General features: G+C 41.7%; 1 protein-coding gene across 3 annotated transcripts in view; it reads left to right on the top strand.

The window, feature by feature from the left end:
- The window catches only part of LOC136649586 (biotin-dependent 3-methylcrotonyl-coenzyme A carboxylase beta1 subunit-like), a 29520-nt gene extending 15347 nt beyond the window's left edge, over nt 1-14173 (top strand). For 2 of the 3 annotated variants that reach the window (XM_066626343.1, XM_066626342.1), the window contains exons 7-13: nt 94-286; nt 2023-2114; nt 7570-7726; nt 10728-10850; nt 12068-12216; nt 12533-12614; nt 13804-14173. In XM_066626343.1, the coding sequence (XP_066482440.1) occupies nt 94-286; nt 2023-2114; nt 7570-7726; nt 10728-10850; nt 12068-12216; nt 12533-12614; nt 13804-13893 (886 nt within the window). In that variant the 3' untranslated portion in view covers nt 13894-14173. The remainder of the gene's footprint in view (nt 1-93; nt 287-2022; nt 2115-7569; nt 7727-10727; nt 10851-12067; nt 12217-12532; nt 12615-13803) is intronic. The other variant, XM_066626344.1, reaches the window with a different exon arrangement.
- The last annotated feature ends 108 nt before the right edge of the window (nt 14174-14281 follow it).

Here is a 14281-nt window from a genome sequence, read left to right as displayed (position 1 = left end):
ATGTTAGTACAGTATAACCAGTATCTAACCAGTTTTAATGTTAGTATAGTACCAATATTTTCATTAATTATATTGGAAAAACATCTCTCTTAGGATCAGTGGCTGTGTTGATCATTTTTCATCTTCAGAAAAAGAAGCATATGAATGTGTTAGAAATGTCATTTCAACACTGAATTATGAAATTCCTACAACACAAACAGAAGAGTATGATAATCCCTTGTACAGCGCTGAAGAGCTACTAGGACTTGCACCACAAGATTATAGATACACTTTAAATATAAAACTGGTAAGAACAATTCTTTTTCCTGTCCCGAACACAGTTAGGCAGCCTAACTATGTAGTTTACTGGTGGTTAGACTACAGTTCTTGTCTGGATTATTTATGTAAAACTGTCCTGGCTTTTAGAAGTAATTTTAGATGTCACCACAGTCCATCCACATGTTAATATGGAATAGAAATATTTAACATTTGTATAGCTTTTTATGAGTGTGCAAAGTACCTCATGTGTACTTAGGAACTAGAATATATCACATGAACACCATGATGCATGTAGTGGCTCTTCGTGTGCACTTAGACCTGGAAAATCCAGGTTCAAATCCCCATTCAGCCTTGAGGCTTCCTGGGTGACCTTGGGCAAGTCACTATCTCTCAGTTTTACCTATCTCACAGGGTTGTTATGAGGACAAAAGGGGAGAGGGAACCATGTGCACTACCCTGCGCTCCTTGGCGGAAGGGTGGTATAAACATGTGAAAAATAAATAATTGTTCAGCCAAGACTATGAATTGCACTAAACCTCTAGTGTTTGTATGGATTTTAGGACAACATAAAATAGAAAAGATATTCAATCTGTGTGTCATAAGTTTAAAATGCCAGCTAGCTTGAGTACTTAGCTACTTGTTTACTTTAGTGTATTTTTATTAGTAAAGTCATAAACATATTCCCTCACACACATGCACATACAGTACAGTTTTGCACTAATTTTCTCCTTTACTAATCATCTCAGTCATGAGTTAAATGAATAACAGACCAATCCTAACTAAATCCCCTTGCTGCTTCTTGCAGAAGGGCACTCATGGAAGTCTCTTCCAGGTAAGGAAATATTTGTTCCCTTATCTAGGGGTAAGCCTCAGTTAGCCCCATGGGTCACCTGGGAACTGCACCAGCTATTTTGCTGATTCAGGTCCAAGATGAGTAAGGGAGGGGGAATGAGAAAAAAATGAGATGATATTTGTGCTGATATTTGAGATGATGTCACTACTGCCAGTATCCCCCCTGCATTCTGCCTGCCACCATGGTTGGTTTACTGGCACCAGCAGGGGCAGCGAACTCTGATGGAAAGCCTGCGTCGTTGCTATCACTTAACAGCAGCACTTGCAAAATGGCCACAGGCCGCACATTGCACATGCTATAGACAGCCATTTTATGACAGCAGGATGGTGTTCCACTGTTGTAAAATTCTCCACATGCTAGCCCAGTTCTGGTTTGGATTGGGCTGTAAGACCATGTACATGCTTTCCTAAGAGTAGGTTGGTCTTACTTCTGAGTTGACATGTATAGGATTGTATTATAAAGACATGAAACCCTTTCCTTATCCCATATCATATTTTAAAATTGCTTTCTGTTTTGTACGTTACAAGAGAATGTTTTTGTTAATTTTAGTAATATTTACAGGCAATGTCTTAAGTATTTTTTGGAAAAAAAGGTTTACATTTTGATAGTGTCCTAATGGAAAAGTTTATATAGCACATTTGGTTGAACTGCTCAGAGAGCATAAAAAGCAGAGAATAGAACATGTAAACGGAGTTTTTTTCCTTTTATGCACTAAGTAAATATTTATAAACTACTGCATTTTTTTACCCTCATTACTTTTTTGATGTGTAATATGAGTTACATTTGGCAGTATAAATGTTATCTTGCACATTTAACTATAAACTTTTGTCTGAAGAAAATAATCTTTTTTTTTCTTTTTTATGGAAGCCACTAAGTATTGATTTTTCATTTCTCTTGAAAATGTTTTATAGATCCTGAGTCGTATGATAGATGGCAGCAGGTTCCAGGAATTCAAAGCTAATTATGGAACAACCTTGATAACAGGATTTGCCCACATCGAAGGGTAAGAGCGAAGTTTAAAGTAAATGGACCGTGTTGTTTTGTTGAACAATTTTTGTAACAGTCAATTAAGTATTTAGTAACTCTGCTTGATCTTGACTTTAGGATCATAATGATGATGTGGCCAAACTACAGCTATAATGACTGTCTAAATTCAGCTATAACTGAACAGATTTACACAACTGGTCCAAAGTGTTAGCTGGGATTTTGCTTCTGTTAGGATTCAGTGTGATCTTATTATCATATTTCACGTACAGGTATCCACCTCGTATCTGCAGATTCACTTATCTGCGGTTCTTTGCCACTCCCCCTGTGCGCCTATAAGTTAACTGTAAAAAGGGACCCTATATTTACTGTGACACCAAGCACTCATGTCTCTTCCTTTGCAGCCTGTAATAGAACACTACAGGAGGAATAGGAGAAATAGTTAGCTGGCATGCTAGAGAAGGGAGACTAAGAACCCAATCATGAGCTCATACTGGCAATGAGTGTCGCAAATGTGCCATAAAGCATGTTTGTGGCCCTCATCGCCAGCCCAGCACTGGACGTAGCTTAGTGCCAGTCGGTGTTGGGCTAGCACTGTTGGATTGCCAGTTCTCTGCCACTTGGCAGTCTGCAGACTGTGGGGCAATGGAGAAGTGAGTCTGGGTGTGGTGGGAGGTGGGGAAGAGGTGTTCCAGGGCAGGGGAGGCGGCATGCCGGAGGGGATGGAGCGGGGGAGGGAGGGAGGTGGGACCAGTGGAGCTCTGATCTGCCGCATCCAGAACCTCTGTGTCAGACCATGAGGCCCAACCTAGAGACTCCTGATTCTTACGGCAGTCCAAGGGCTGCCATAGAATCGAGTAGCCCCATTGTGGGGCTACTTCCCTTATCTGGGGGATGAAAGTCCCCTTCCCCTGAGGAGTTGCTGGCCGCTGCCCTGTTGTGCATAGGATGCCACGGCAGCCGTTTTGGTGCCACGGCAGTCCCGGCGCAATGGGTAGCTCAGGATTGGGCTGTCCAAACGCTAACAGGAAGCATAATTCATAAAGGATGCAGTATTTGTGCTTCTGATTTGCCTTGGGCTGGTACTATTTTAACCCTGTTAGTGTGTTTAATCAAAACTGTTTTGATGTACTGGTTTATTGAGTAGAAATATTCATTTCCACAAATAGCTCCTTAAGCATAGTGTAAGTTCAGAGGATGGAAAGAGCTCATGATTCAACATAAAAGAGCTTGAACTACCACCTTCTGGTTTCTGTCAATTTAATAGCTAAGCATCAGACTTTATTCTCTAGGGCTGTTAATAAGGCTGCTTTCACCAGTTCTAGAATCACGGAAATGTTTTAAAAGTTAAAATAAATATTTAAAATCCATTTTGTATGTGACAGAGAAGGCTCTAGTGGCCTAACCTTTTCTCTTAATGATAATCTTGTGTCTAAACTGCATTAGAAAGTGAATCATTATGCTGAGATTAAGAAAGCATGCTTCAGGCTTGGACTACATTATTTTCTCTGAGATGAAAATGTGATAGTTGAATTGCTTTTTCCATTATGACAAACAAATTATGCAACTGAGGATATGGACAGAAGTACTTTGCTTGCTGATGTAAGTAGCTTGAGAACATTGTAGGTTAAGAATAACAGTGTCGTATTCACTTTTATTTGAGATGCTTGATTTATGAATGTGTATGCTTTTGATGCTGACAAGATAAATTCACAGGGCTGGTCTGAGCTTAATTTTATAGCCTTGGGTGGTTGCTATCATCTACATCATTGCCAGTATGATCAAAAAGAATTCATTACATTGCAATTCTGCATCTTAACTATGTTCCTATCTTCTAGACCCGTATAGAAAAACCTTAATTTGGTTGAGAACAATGTTAAGGGAACAATTCTTAATAGCTCAGTGTTACAATCTAGATATAGCAGTTGAAACATTATGACTTTAATATCTCTGGCTTTGTGCTTTCTTCCTAGTTTGGGTGAAGTTAGATGCTTGTTTATCTCCTATAACTGTGAAGAAGTGTTGATTGTAGCTTCCAATCACACAGTAAGCCCAGAGTTATATCTCCCCACAGAGTCATACTTCCTTGGATTATAAAGCATCTGGGCTATTTTCATATAGTCAGGACTATAGTGGGGCAAGCTTTTATGCATAGCAACTGTGGAGTTGCTTGAGTCCATCCTTTGTAGATTTTATTGGCTTTCGCTCTATTAACCATCTCCATTGGAAATGAGGTTGTATCTTATTGGTGGAGAATCTGCTTTCCATGCAAAAGATTACAGGTACAATCCCTGGCATCTCCAAGCAGGGCCAATTTGAAACCCAGAGAGTTGCTGCCAGTCAGTGTAATACTGAACCTCGTTAACTAATGGTCTGACTTGTTATAAGGCAGCTTCCTACATATTCCCTAACGCCCAATCCTATTGCGGATTGGGCTGTCATACACAGCCATTTACAGCAGCAGAATTCAGTTCCACTGTTGTAAAACGGTTGCCACAAGAGGCAGCAGTGCTCCTCATCCATCACTGGGCTTGCCTGAATGAGCAGGTAAGGCAGTGGTGGAGTGGGGAGGGGAGAAGGAGGAACAGGGATGGGGAGGCTATAGGAGAGGATGAATCTGGTGGTTATAGCAGATGCTGGACACTATCCTCCTTTTTCATATCCACCCCACCCTCTTTCTCTTCTTGGACGTGTGTCAGCTGAAGAGCTAGCACAAGCCTGAGGTGGCCCACTGTTGAGTAGGAAGCTTACAGTAAGGAGATCTCCTTTCCTCTCAAAGTCTTCTGGTCTGGTCCCCACTGCTGAAAACAGTGCATGCCTTTTTGATGTGGCTGAACCAGCAGGGGGAGGAGGATAAGATTGGGCTGTAACTCTTTGATCAATTCTGAAAGTATGTGGGACAGTTTGTTACTATTATTAAGCATATTTATTTACTATCTTTTAAGGGAAAATTCACAAAGCAGTTTATGTAGCTAAATCAATCATGGTTCCCTGGCCAACAAAAGCACACAGTCTAACAAAAGATGCCAAAGAAATACCAGCAAATGGCCACTAGAAAGTGTGCTATGTTGGGATTAATAGGGATATCTAGTGACTTTCGTACCCAAGTGGAATTCCAAACAGATCTTCCAAGTCTGGCACACTATAATACACTGACTTTTCAGTATGATTCTAGTGCTGTTATTGTGACTGTACTGTAACATCAGTGGTTCAGTGGTATAACCTAAAAGATAGAACTTTCACAATTTGCAAGAGGACATGCATAAATTTATGTGGAATATTTTATTAACATAAAAGTAATTACAGGTGCCCCCTGCTTATTCAACAGGTTAGGGACTAGAGCAGTGCTTCCCAAACTGTGGTCAGGACCCACTGGTGGGTTGTGACCTGATTTTTGGTGAGTTGAGAAGCTGATAAACTGACAAGGAAAATGTATTGAGCCCCTTGTAAACCGAAATTGAGCAACATGTGTTCATTTACATATTAGTAGTTGAAAGTGCCTTGGCTCTTATGGAATGCCAGGCAAAGGGGAACACAAGGTCAGAATGGTCCCAGTACAATGAATGGGGACCTCAACAAATGCTCCAGAAGGTGGGCCCCATATTGTAAAAAGGATTAAAAACAGGCTTGAAACTTAATCTTTTTACATTTTGTAAAGCTAGGTGGGTCCCAATAGACTGTTTTAAAAAGTGGGTCCTTGTACTAAAACGTTGGAAACCACTGGGCTAGAGCAATACCGGAAATCATCAAAACACTGAATCCAGTCTTTAGCTTGCAAATGCATTTTAGCCACCAAAAAACATAAACAATGTACTATATATCGCAAATGGGAAATCACTTGTGATATGGGAAATCAGTTGTGAAATAACACACTATATATACAAAAGTACAGTAAAAGGGACAAAAATGAAGCACATGGAAGGTCTTGGAAACGTTACAAAATAGGTAGAAAGAGTGGACCACACATCGAATGTATGAGTTCTGGTTATAATTGAAAAGCGCTGAAAGAGCAGATTGTCGAAAAGTGGGGGATGCCTGTACTTTTAATTATTGTCCTGATGGAAGACACATGCTGGAATATTTGAGATTTTTATAGTAAATATTCATGTGAAGTGGTGTTTGTGGTTGGACTTCTGTAGTTCTTTGGGTATGGATCCAGAGAAGCTCAGGCACAGATTTGCTCATGCAGCAGAATTTTCCTTGCTTCCTCCGCTATAGTTCTATACTCCCTAAAACTACTTCTGAGAGAGGAATTGGAGGAAGTAGGGATCTCCCTTGAGTGAATGAGCTTTTTGCTTGTGGAACAAGTTTTCTGAATTCTCTCCATCTAATTGTGATTCGTTGTGTGCACAGTACATTTGACTGACTTGCTGTGGAGATTTTCCTATGCTTTCTCTTCCTTAAAACCACTGACTTTTAAAATTTGTCATGGTAGAAATGCTTGTGTAAACATATACTGTAGATACTCTATAAGTATACGGTGATGAGGGCAGGTTTTGAACCAAAAATCATGGAATTTTCTATTACCCTCTGATGTGGCAAAACTGAGAAGGTGTGAAATTCTTTGAAAATGACTTACCAGGAATTGTTCTGAGGTAGCAGCAAAAAGCCAAAAAGAAAAAAGGAGTCATTTTACCTTCTCCAAACAGGAAGAGAGATGAAGGTGCATATGGGAGTTGTAGACTTTGTGAGGAGTACAGTGCTTTACTTCCATAGCAACAGCCCTCATACATACTACAGTTCCCATAAACCCTTCACTTCTCTTCCTGTGGCTAATGGTTTTTTGCTTGTTTTCTGTTGCTGCCTCAGAACAAATACCGGTCAGTAAAATTGCTCCTTCCCCCTCCACCCCCGTGCGTCCTGCTTCTCAGCCCAGTTCACCCACACCTCAACAAGTAGCTGCTCCCAGAAGCTTCATTCACTGCACTGACCTGTGTATAAGTTGAAACACTGCTTTAGGACCAATATAAGGCATGCATTTTTGACTTATACATACAGTAGATGCCTCAGTATATATGGTAGAGTATATACCAGTGCTATTCAAACTGGGGCGTTGCAACGCCCCAGCCTGAGGGCCCTGGTCTCTGCCCCCTTAAGGGGTGGGGGCAACCTAGAGGCGGGGGGAAGGCAGCGGCACGATCCCCAGGATCGCACCGCTCAGGGGGCTGCAGGGGCTTGGGTGCACTTACCCAAGCCTCCTGCAGCCTCCCTGGGGTGCGGGAACACTGGCGCGACTTCTGGCAGGGCTCCCCGCAGCAGGGAAAGTGGATGTGGAGCGATCGCGCCCCGCCCCCACTAAAGCAGAAGTGGAGCTCCCAGAGAGTTTGAGAACCACTGGTGTATATAAGGTAGATGCCTCAGCTTTGAAATGAGAGAGGTTGATTTGTTTGAATACACCATATGATAATATTCTAAAAAGTATATCTTAATTTTATCGTCACTCTTAAACAGAAAGTGTTTCATGTTTTTGTTAGACAGCTAGTTGGAATAGTGGCTAACAATGGTGAGCTGACTCATGATGCGTCTCTGAAGGGCTCCCACTTCATACAGCTTTGTAGTCAACGAAATATTCCCATCCTGTTCATCTTGAATACAGCTCCACATGCAGCAGAGCCTGCTAATCTTGCACAGGTAAGGCAACTAAGTACATTCATATTTCTCTAAATGCAGAGGATCAGGTGATGAAGTGTTTATGTGGAGGCGCTAGCCTTAGCCTTAGTATGTTGGCAATAAAGCAAAGCACACTTTGCACTTGCGCAGAGCAAACTTGCGCAGCCTTGGTGACATGCTGAGTCTGAAGCTCTGTAGCCTGTCAACAAGAAGATGTTATAGAGCAGGGGTGCTCAACACATAGATCCCGATCTACCGGTCGATCGCAGAGCCCTTAGTGTACTCTAGTCTATAGACTAAGGGCTCCGCGATCGACTCATTTTGCCTTTAGCTGCTAAAGGGTTGGGCTTGACTTTGCAGGACAGCCCTCACTAATCGATTGTGGAGCTCTAGCTAGACCTCTCCCAACCGGGCCACGTGGGGGCAGCAGGCAGGCTGCAGATTTCTGCCCTTCACATCACCAGCTCGGGCTCTTGCGATGGTTCAGCTTCAGGCGCGCTTCTTCACCGATGACACGAGGTACGTGTGGGAAGGAGCCTGGCTGGGGCTGCAGTGCTAGCCACTTACATGGGAGTAAGCCCTGTTGGCTCTAATGGGGCTTTCTTCTGAGTAGACATGCCTAGGCTGGGGCTCTGAGGCTGCAAGCTTGTCCACACTTTCCTGGGAGGAAGCCCCACTGGCTCTAACAGGGCTTACTTCTGAGTAGACATGCATAGGATGGGGCTCTGGCTTCATGGAACTAAAACTGAGCCACATATTCAATTCAGTCCCAATGGAACTGCGAGGTTGTTTTGTAACATCACTTCACACTTCCCTGGAGGTGAATCCTTTGAACACAGTTTTACTTCTGAGTAAACATGCAGAAAACTGTACTGTTAATCGCTTTTTTCCCCCTGTAACTTTTTCTTTGTATCCACCTGTGCATCTGTTTGCTAAATGCAGACACTTTATGCATCTGATAAAATGGGCTTTGGAGCCCAATCCCATGCATGTCTACTCAGAAGTACATCTCATTATAATCAATGGGACTTGCTCCCAGGAAAGTATGGATAGGATTGCAGCCCTACAACACAGTCCTATGCTTGTTCTACCCTGAATTAAATTCCATTATAGGCAATGGTGCTTACTCCCAGGTAAATGTGCAGAGGATCAATCCTATGCCTTTCTACTCAGAAGTAAATCCCATTATAGTCAATGGTTCTTACATCCAGGTAACTGTAGTGGAGCTAAACAAGGGTTGGGCTTGACTTTGCAGGGAAGGCTCGGAGCAGAACTTCGGTTGTGCCTTGGAGAACCTGAGGAGTGTTTCCAGAAGGGCTCGGGAGCAGCCCGGGACTGTCTGGAGGAGTTGCTTGGGGCCACTCAGAAGTGCCGCTGATACAGGGTGGTGGCAGCCTCCGGCTGGGGAAGTTCAACAGCAATTGAGAGATGCAGGTGCCCAAGGCTGCGGTCCTCTCCTCATTTACCCGGGAGTAAGCCCCATTGACTAGCATGGGACTTACTTCTGAGGAGACAGGCTTAGGCTTGGGCACACAAGCTGCGATCCTCTCCACACTTACCTGGGAGTAAGCCCCATTGACTAGCACGGAGCTTGCTTCTGAGGGGACATGCAAAAGATTGGGCTCTAAAGCAGGGGTGCTCAAACTTTCAACTTTAGGGATGCTGGACCTTTAACAAGTGTATAGAAGAGATAATTTCAGCAGGTGCAACTTGTCATCCCACAGATGACAAGCTGCACCTGCTGAAATTCTCTCCTTCATAATTTTAAAGGTCCAGGATCCCTAAAGTTGAAAGTTTGAGCACCCCTGCTCTAATGCTCCTATCCACACTTACCAGAGAGTAGTCCCCATTGACTAGCATGGCACTTACTTCTGAGTAGACACCATAGGGTTGGGCTTTGAGGTTGCAATTCTGTCCACATTTACACAGGAGTAAGCCCCACTGACTATAATGGGATTTTAAAAAAACTCTGGTAGATCTCCAGGCCTTGCTGGGTTTCAAAGTAGCTCTCCAGCCAAAAAAGTGTGAGCACCCCTGTTATAGAGAATCATATCTAGGAATGTGGATTGTGGTTAAGCTAGAGAGCCAGCTAGTTATAGCCAGTGTGAATCTCAGCATCCTTTTGTAATTTCCCTATTACGCAGACTTCTGATTCATAGCTTAGTATTGTAAACAAGATCAGAGAATGGAAAACCCCAGCCTGTTGTGTATTGTTTGAGAGGGAATAAAAGTCAGAGAAGGCTGAATCCCAGAAGCTTTCCTTCTGCATCAGGCTTTCCTTCTGCATCTCGCTTCTATACATGTCTGTTGTTTTATTCATTGCTATAACTCTTTGCTGCCTCAAGTTCTAACTTTCAAACCCTCAGAGTGCTTCTGCTTTAACACTCTCCTTCAGGCAACAAGATACAGTCTTGTGTGTCTCTCACCAAGCACCAACGCCCCCAAAAGCCTTGGGTGCTCCCCAAAGCAGCATCTTGGGCTGCTACAAGGTGACCTTTCAGAAAACATGGTCACAGGATTGACCGGTTCTAATGGCTAAAATCTGGCTCCTTTGCTCTGCATTGGCAGGAGAATAAATTACTATTTTAAAAAAATAGCCTTCTGCCAAGCATTTGCAAAATGGAATGAGGCTGCAGCAGGGTTTGCTAATGAGAATGAGGCTTGCTCAATTTCAGTGGAAGCCTGTAGCCCTTTTCTCAGGAGGAGAATAAAAGGTTAACTTTGCTGGAGCTTGCCAGGGAGGTTACCATGGAGATTTACAGCCCTCTGATGATCTCTGCATTGCTTCTCCAGTGCTGCCATTTACTTGAAAAGCCCTGTCTCCTGAGCTGCCTTGCAGATAAGATGAGGTGATGATTTAAGCTTGATTTATTGGCAGAAATTTCTTGCCTTATAGGTGAGTATCTATGATAATTGCTTAGATAGTTACAGATAAATATAGGATTTTGAGATATTTTGAGCAGACCAGGAAGGAACCATGTGTGTATAATATAACTTATCAGTATTTTTCATTTTAATTTAGGCAGAGGATCACACTAACAAGTTAAAGGCGCAGGCTTCCATGATGGCTGCAGTTGCTTGTGCTGCTGTCCCCAAGATAACCCTTGTAATTGGTGGCTGTTATGGAAATGAAAGTTATGCTATGGTAAGATTCCTTAGCAAGATGGCCTATATGTAACATCATAGTTCTGAACTCCTTCACAGTTCTTCTAACCAGTACTTGCCTATATGCAGCTTTTTTCTGTGTTAGAATACTTAGCTAATGAGCAGTTTCTGGCATGGAATGGAAAAGACAAGGGATCACTGATGATATCTTTCGTAGTGTTTGCACTGATGGATAGTCCATGCAAAGGATCCAGATTGCATACAGGCCCTATTGCTAATAAGTTGTTTGCTCTGACAGCTGCACTTTGAGACTCCCTGGTTGTCTTCCGCACTTTGCATCTTTAACAGGCATATCTTTAACAGCCATAAAAATACTGAGTTGGTACAGACACTTTTAAAAGATTGGCTTGAAAGTGTGTGTGTGTGTGATTAACTATTATTTAAAATTATTTATATCCTGCCCTTCCTCCCATAAAAATGGGATGCCCAAGGCAAAATTAGAATATAATAAATGAGAAAAGTTCTTTCTCATGTCTTAAAAAAAAAAAAAGCCAGCACAGGTGATAAAAGCATAGCAACCTAGTTTACTGTAATTGAACAGCAACTAAAGCCACTAAACTAAACACCAGACAGAAAGGAAAGGTCTTTAGCCCACACCAGAAGCTATAACTATCTTTGAAATGGCACAGTCATTTGAAATGGCACAAATCAGAGTTCTGATTCTGTAGGTCATTAATTAATTTAGCATGGAAATTTGATTCTTATTTGTAAAGCAGTAATATAATTCCCTAATGATCCAGTATTTAAAATCAGTACTCTGCTAATGATTAGTCATTAAAAAAGTGATACAGATAAAGAAAATCCATTGGTGCAGGTATTATGTATTGGTATTTGTGTAGTATTGGTAGAGAGAGAAGAGGGAGGAACACACAGCCATTTGCAGGATCACCCTAGGAATCTATTAGTCTCCTTTAGATCTGAAGTAAAATAACTTCTCAGTGAGGCTTTTGCTTAACAGTTAAGATAAGGCTAGTCAAATCAGATGTATCTGTCAAATATGATGTTGTGGTAACTAGGTTCCAGCTGTTGCTTGGGCTGCTACAGCACCAAAAGGTCAGGCTAAAATGAAACTGTAATCAATGCTTTCATACAGCTTCCATTGTATGTTAAGACTTTTAAATATCTTCCAATATATAGACAGTGTATTCAGCTGGCTGAAATAGTAAGTTACAAATCCTGTTTTTGCATTATCTTTAGTGTGGAAGGTCATTTGAACCTAACTTCATGTTCTTGTGGCCTAATGCAAGAATTGCCCTTGTGGATTCAAGACATTTTCCCACATACTCACTGATTTGGGATGCTGATTGCATAGACACAGGTGCAAGGATAAAGCAATTAAAGGACAAGTAAGTACATTAAAATAAAAACCCCAAAATGATGATGACATTTTGGTTTCAGGACACCACATCCAAATTTCTAGATGCCAAAAGTAGTCCTGAGTCTCTCAAACTGCAGTATATTTCTTCTGTGCTAGTGATAGTATAACTTTCTTGAAGCAGAATGTTTCTTTTAGTTAAACTCAGATTTGGGGTATTAAATTAAAAAGTATTGGATTTTTTTCTGATAGTTTGTGCATATAGTGATCTCTATACTATCTGTGTAAATCTATATGAATATTCTACTTCTAAAACATTTACCTTTATGAAATTCTTGTCTTGCCAGGTTAGAGGAAGAAAGCAGTGCCTTTTACTCTTCTGCCAGGATATGGGATGATGGTATAATTCTACCCCAGGATTCTAGGAAGGTAAGCATACTCCTTGAGGAATGAGCCTAGTCTATCTCATAGGCATAGGATGGTTCGGACAAAAGGAAAGTAAGGAGTCGCGTACACACCAAATCTGAATAAATTATTCAAATTTATACACCACCTTTAATGCATACTTGAGCAGGCTGCCTCCCGTAATTTCAGCTGATGCCCCTTGCAGTACATCCCACAAGTTCCAGACCCTCATATAGGTGGTGCCTTTGTATTCCTGCGGATCTGTTCCCAGATTCCCTGTGGACCCTGAAAACTGGATAATCAAATCTGGTGGTTTTTGGCCCACCTGGGCTCTGAACACAACAGGAAGTTTGCTCTGGTCGCGTCCAGAGCCCTTCTGAGCCTAAGAGAGGATGTGTGTGGCCTCTCCGAGGCTCAGAATGCTGCCTGGAGCCTTTATCAGTAAACCTCTCAGATGCATCTGGGAGTTCTGCAGAGGGGACAATCCGGGGGTTCAGCATCAGTTTGGTAAGGCAAATCTGTGGATGCCAAACCTGAGGACAAAGAGGCTCCACCTGTAAGTAGTTTTCCTGTGATACAGGAGAGGCCCCACTTTTTCTGTGGTACAGTAAGGAGCATCCTTGTGTGAACATCCTTCTACTCTAGATACTCTACATACTAGAAACTAGATCAATACAAAAAGTGTTCAGGAAATTTTCCTTCCTATGCTCCACTCTACAGAAAGTACTTCTAAACGGTCGTATTTCATACTGTTTGTTTTTCCTGTTAAACTGGCATAACCTCTGTTATTGTAATTCATTCATTCTTCCAGTTTGATGTTGGAATTGCTTGCTTACTTGACTCTTTGGAAACAAAGGGTGTAATCCAGATTACTGCAGGCATAACATGTATCTGTGCAAGACATCTTCCCCACTCCATTTAAATTCCCAGAGTGGGGGGGGGGACCTTCAGCAACACCATGGAATGCAGTGCAGGAGGCTGCAATGGGAGGAGAGACACCTGGAAACCATGAGTAGTTCAAAATTTTGCCATTGCCGTGAAGACATTAGGAGGCTTAAGCAAACAAGTCACTTTCCACTTCAGCCCTGTGATTGCAGTGTAGGGATGATGATATTGATCTACTAGTTCTACAACTAGATCTAGACAAGATGATGTATGTAAAAGTCTTTAAACAGTCTAGTAATAAATACTAAGTTGTGTTTGTTTTTGACAGGTTATCGCACAGTGTTTAAGAATTATGAAACAGCAGACATACCAGATCATGACCTTGCAACAGTCGCCTCTTCCTGTCATAAGAATGTAAGCAGGAATGGCTGGCTGCAAATGGTTGAATTTGACATCAATACAATGAGATGTTCAAGCATGTTGCCAAAAGATTACCATTATGACAATCAAAATATGAAAACAGACAGGATTCTGTTTGTGTCAGTCCTAGATCATGCTTTTATTTCTGTCCATACCCCAGTGACAATTACTTGAAAAAACATGTTGTGCTGAACAATGTTAAGAAATTCACAAACTTTTACAATTTTGATACAGTTTACCTGTCTTGATGACAATTCACATTTGTGCAATAAAAATTCTTGAATAAACTGTTTTTATTTAAATCATTATGTATTGAATGAGACCAAATACTGACAACTACATTTCAACAGACACTTTACCTATACTATATAATGTTCACAAAATTG

Source organism: Tiliqua scincoides, chromosome 4 (assembly GCF_035046505.1).
Source record: "Tiliqua scincoides isolate rTilSci1 chromosome 4, rTilSci1.hap2, whole genome shotgun sequence".
NCBI lineage: Eukaryota > Metazoa > Chordata > Lepidosauria > Squamata > Scincidae > Tiliqua > Tiliqua scincoides.
Note: the sequence above shows the minus strand (reverse complement) of the source record. Positions and strands in the feature narration are given on the sequence as shown.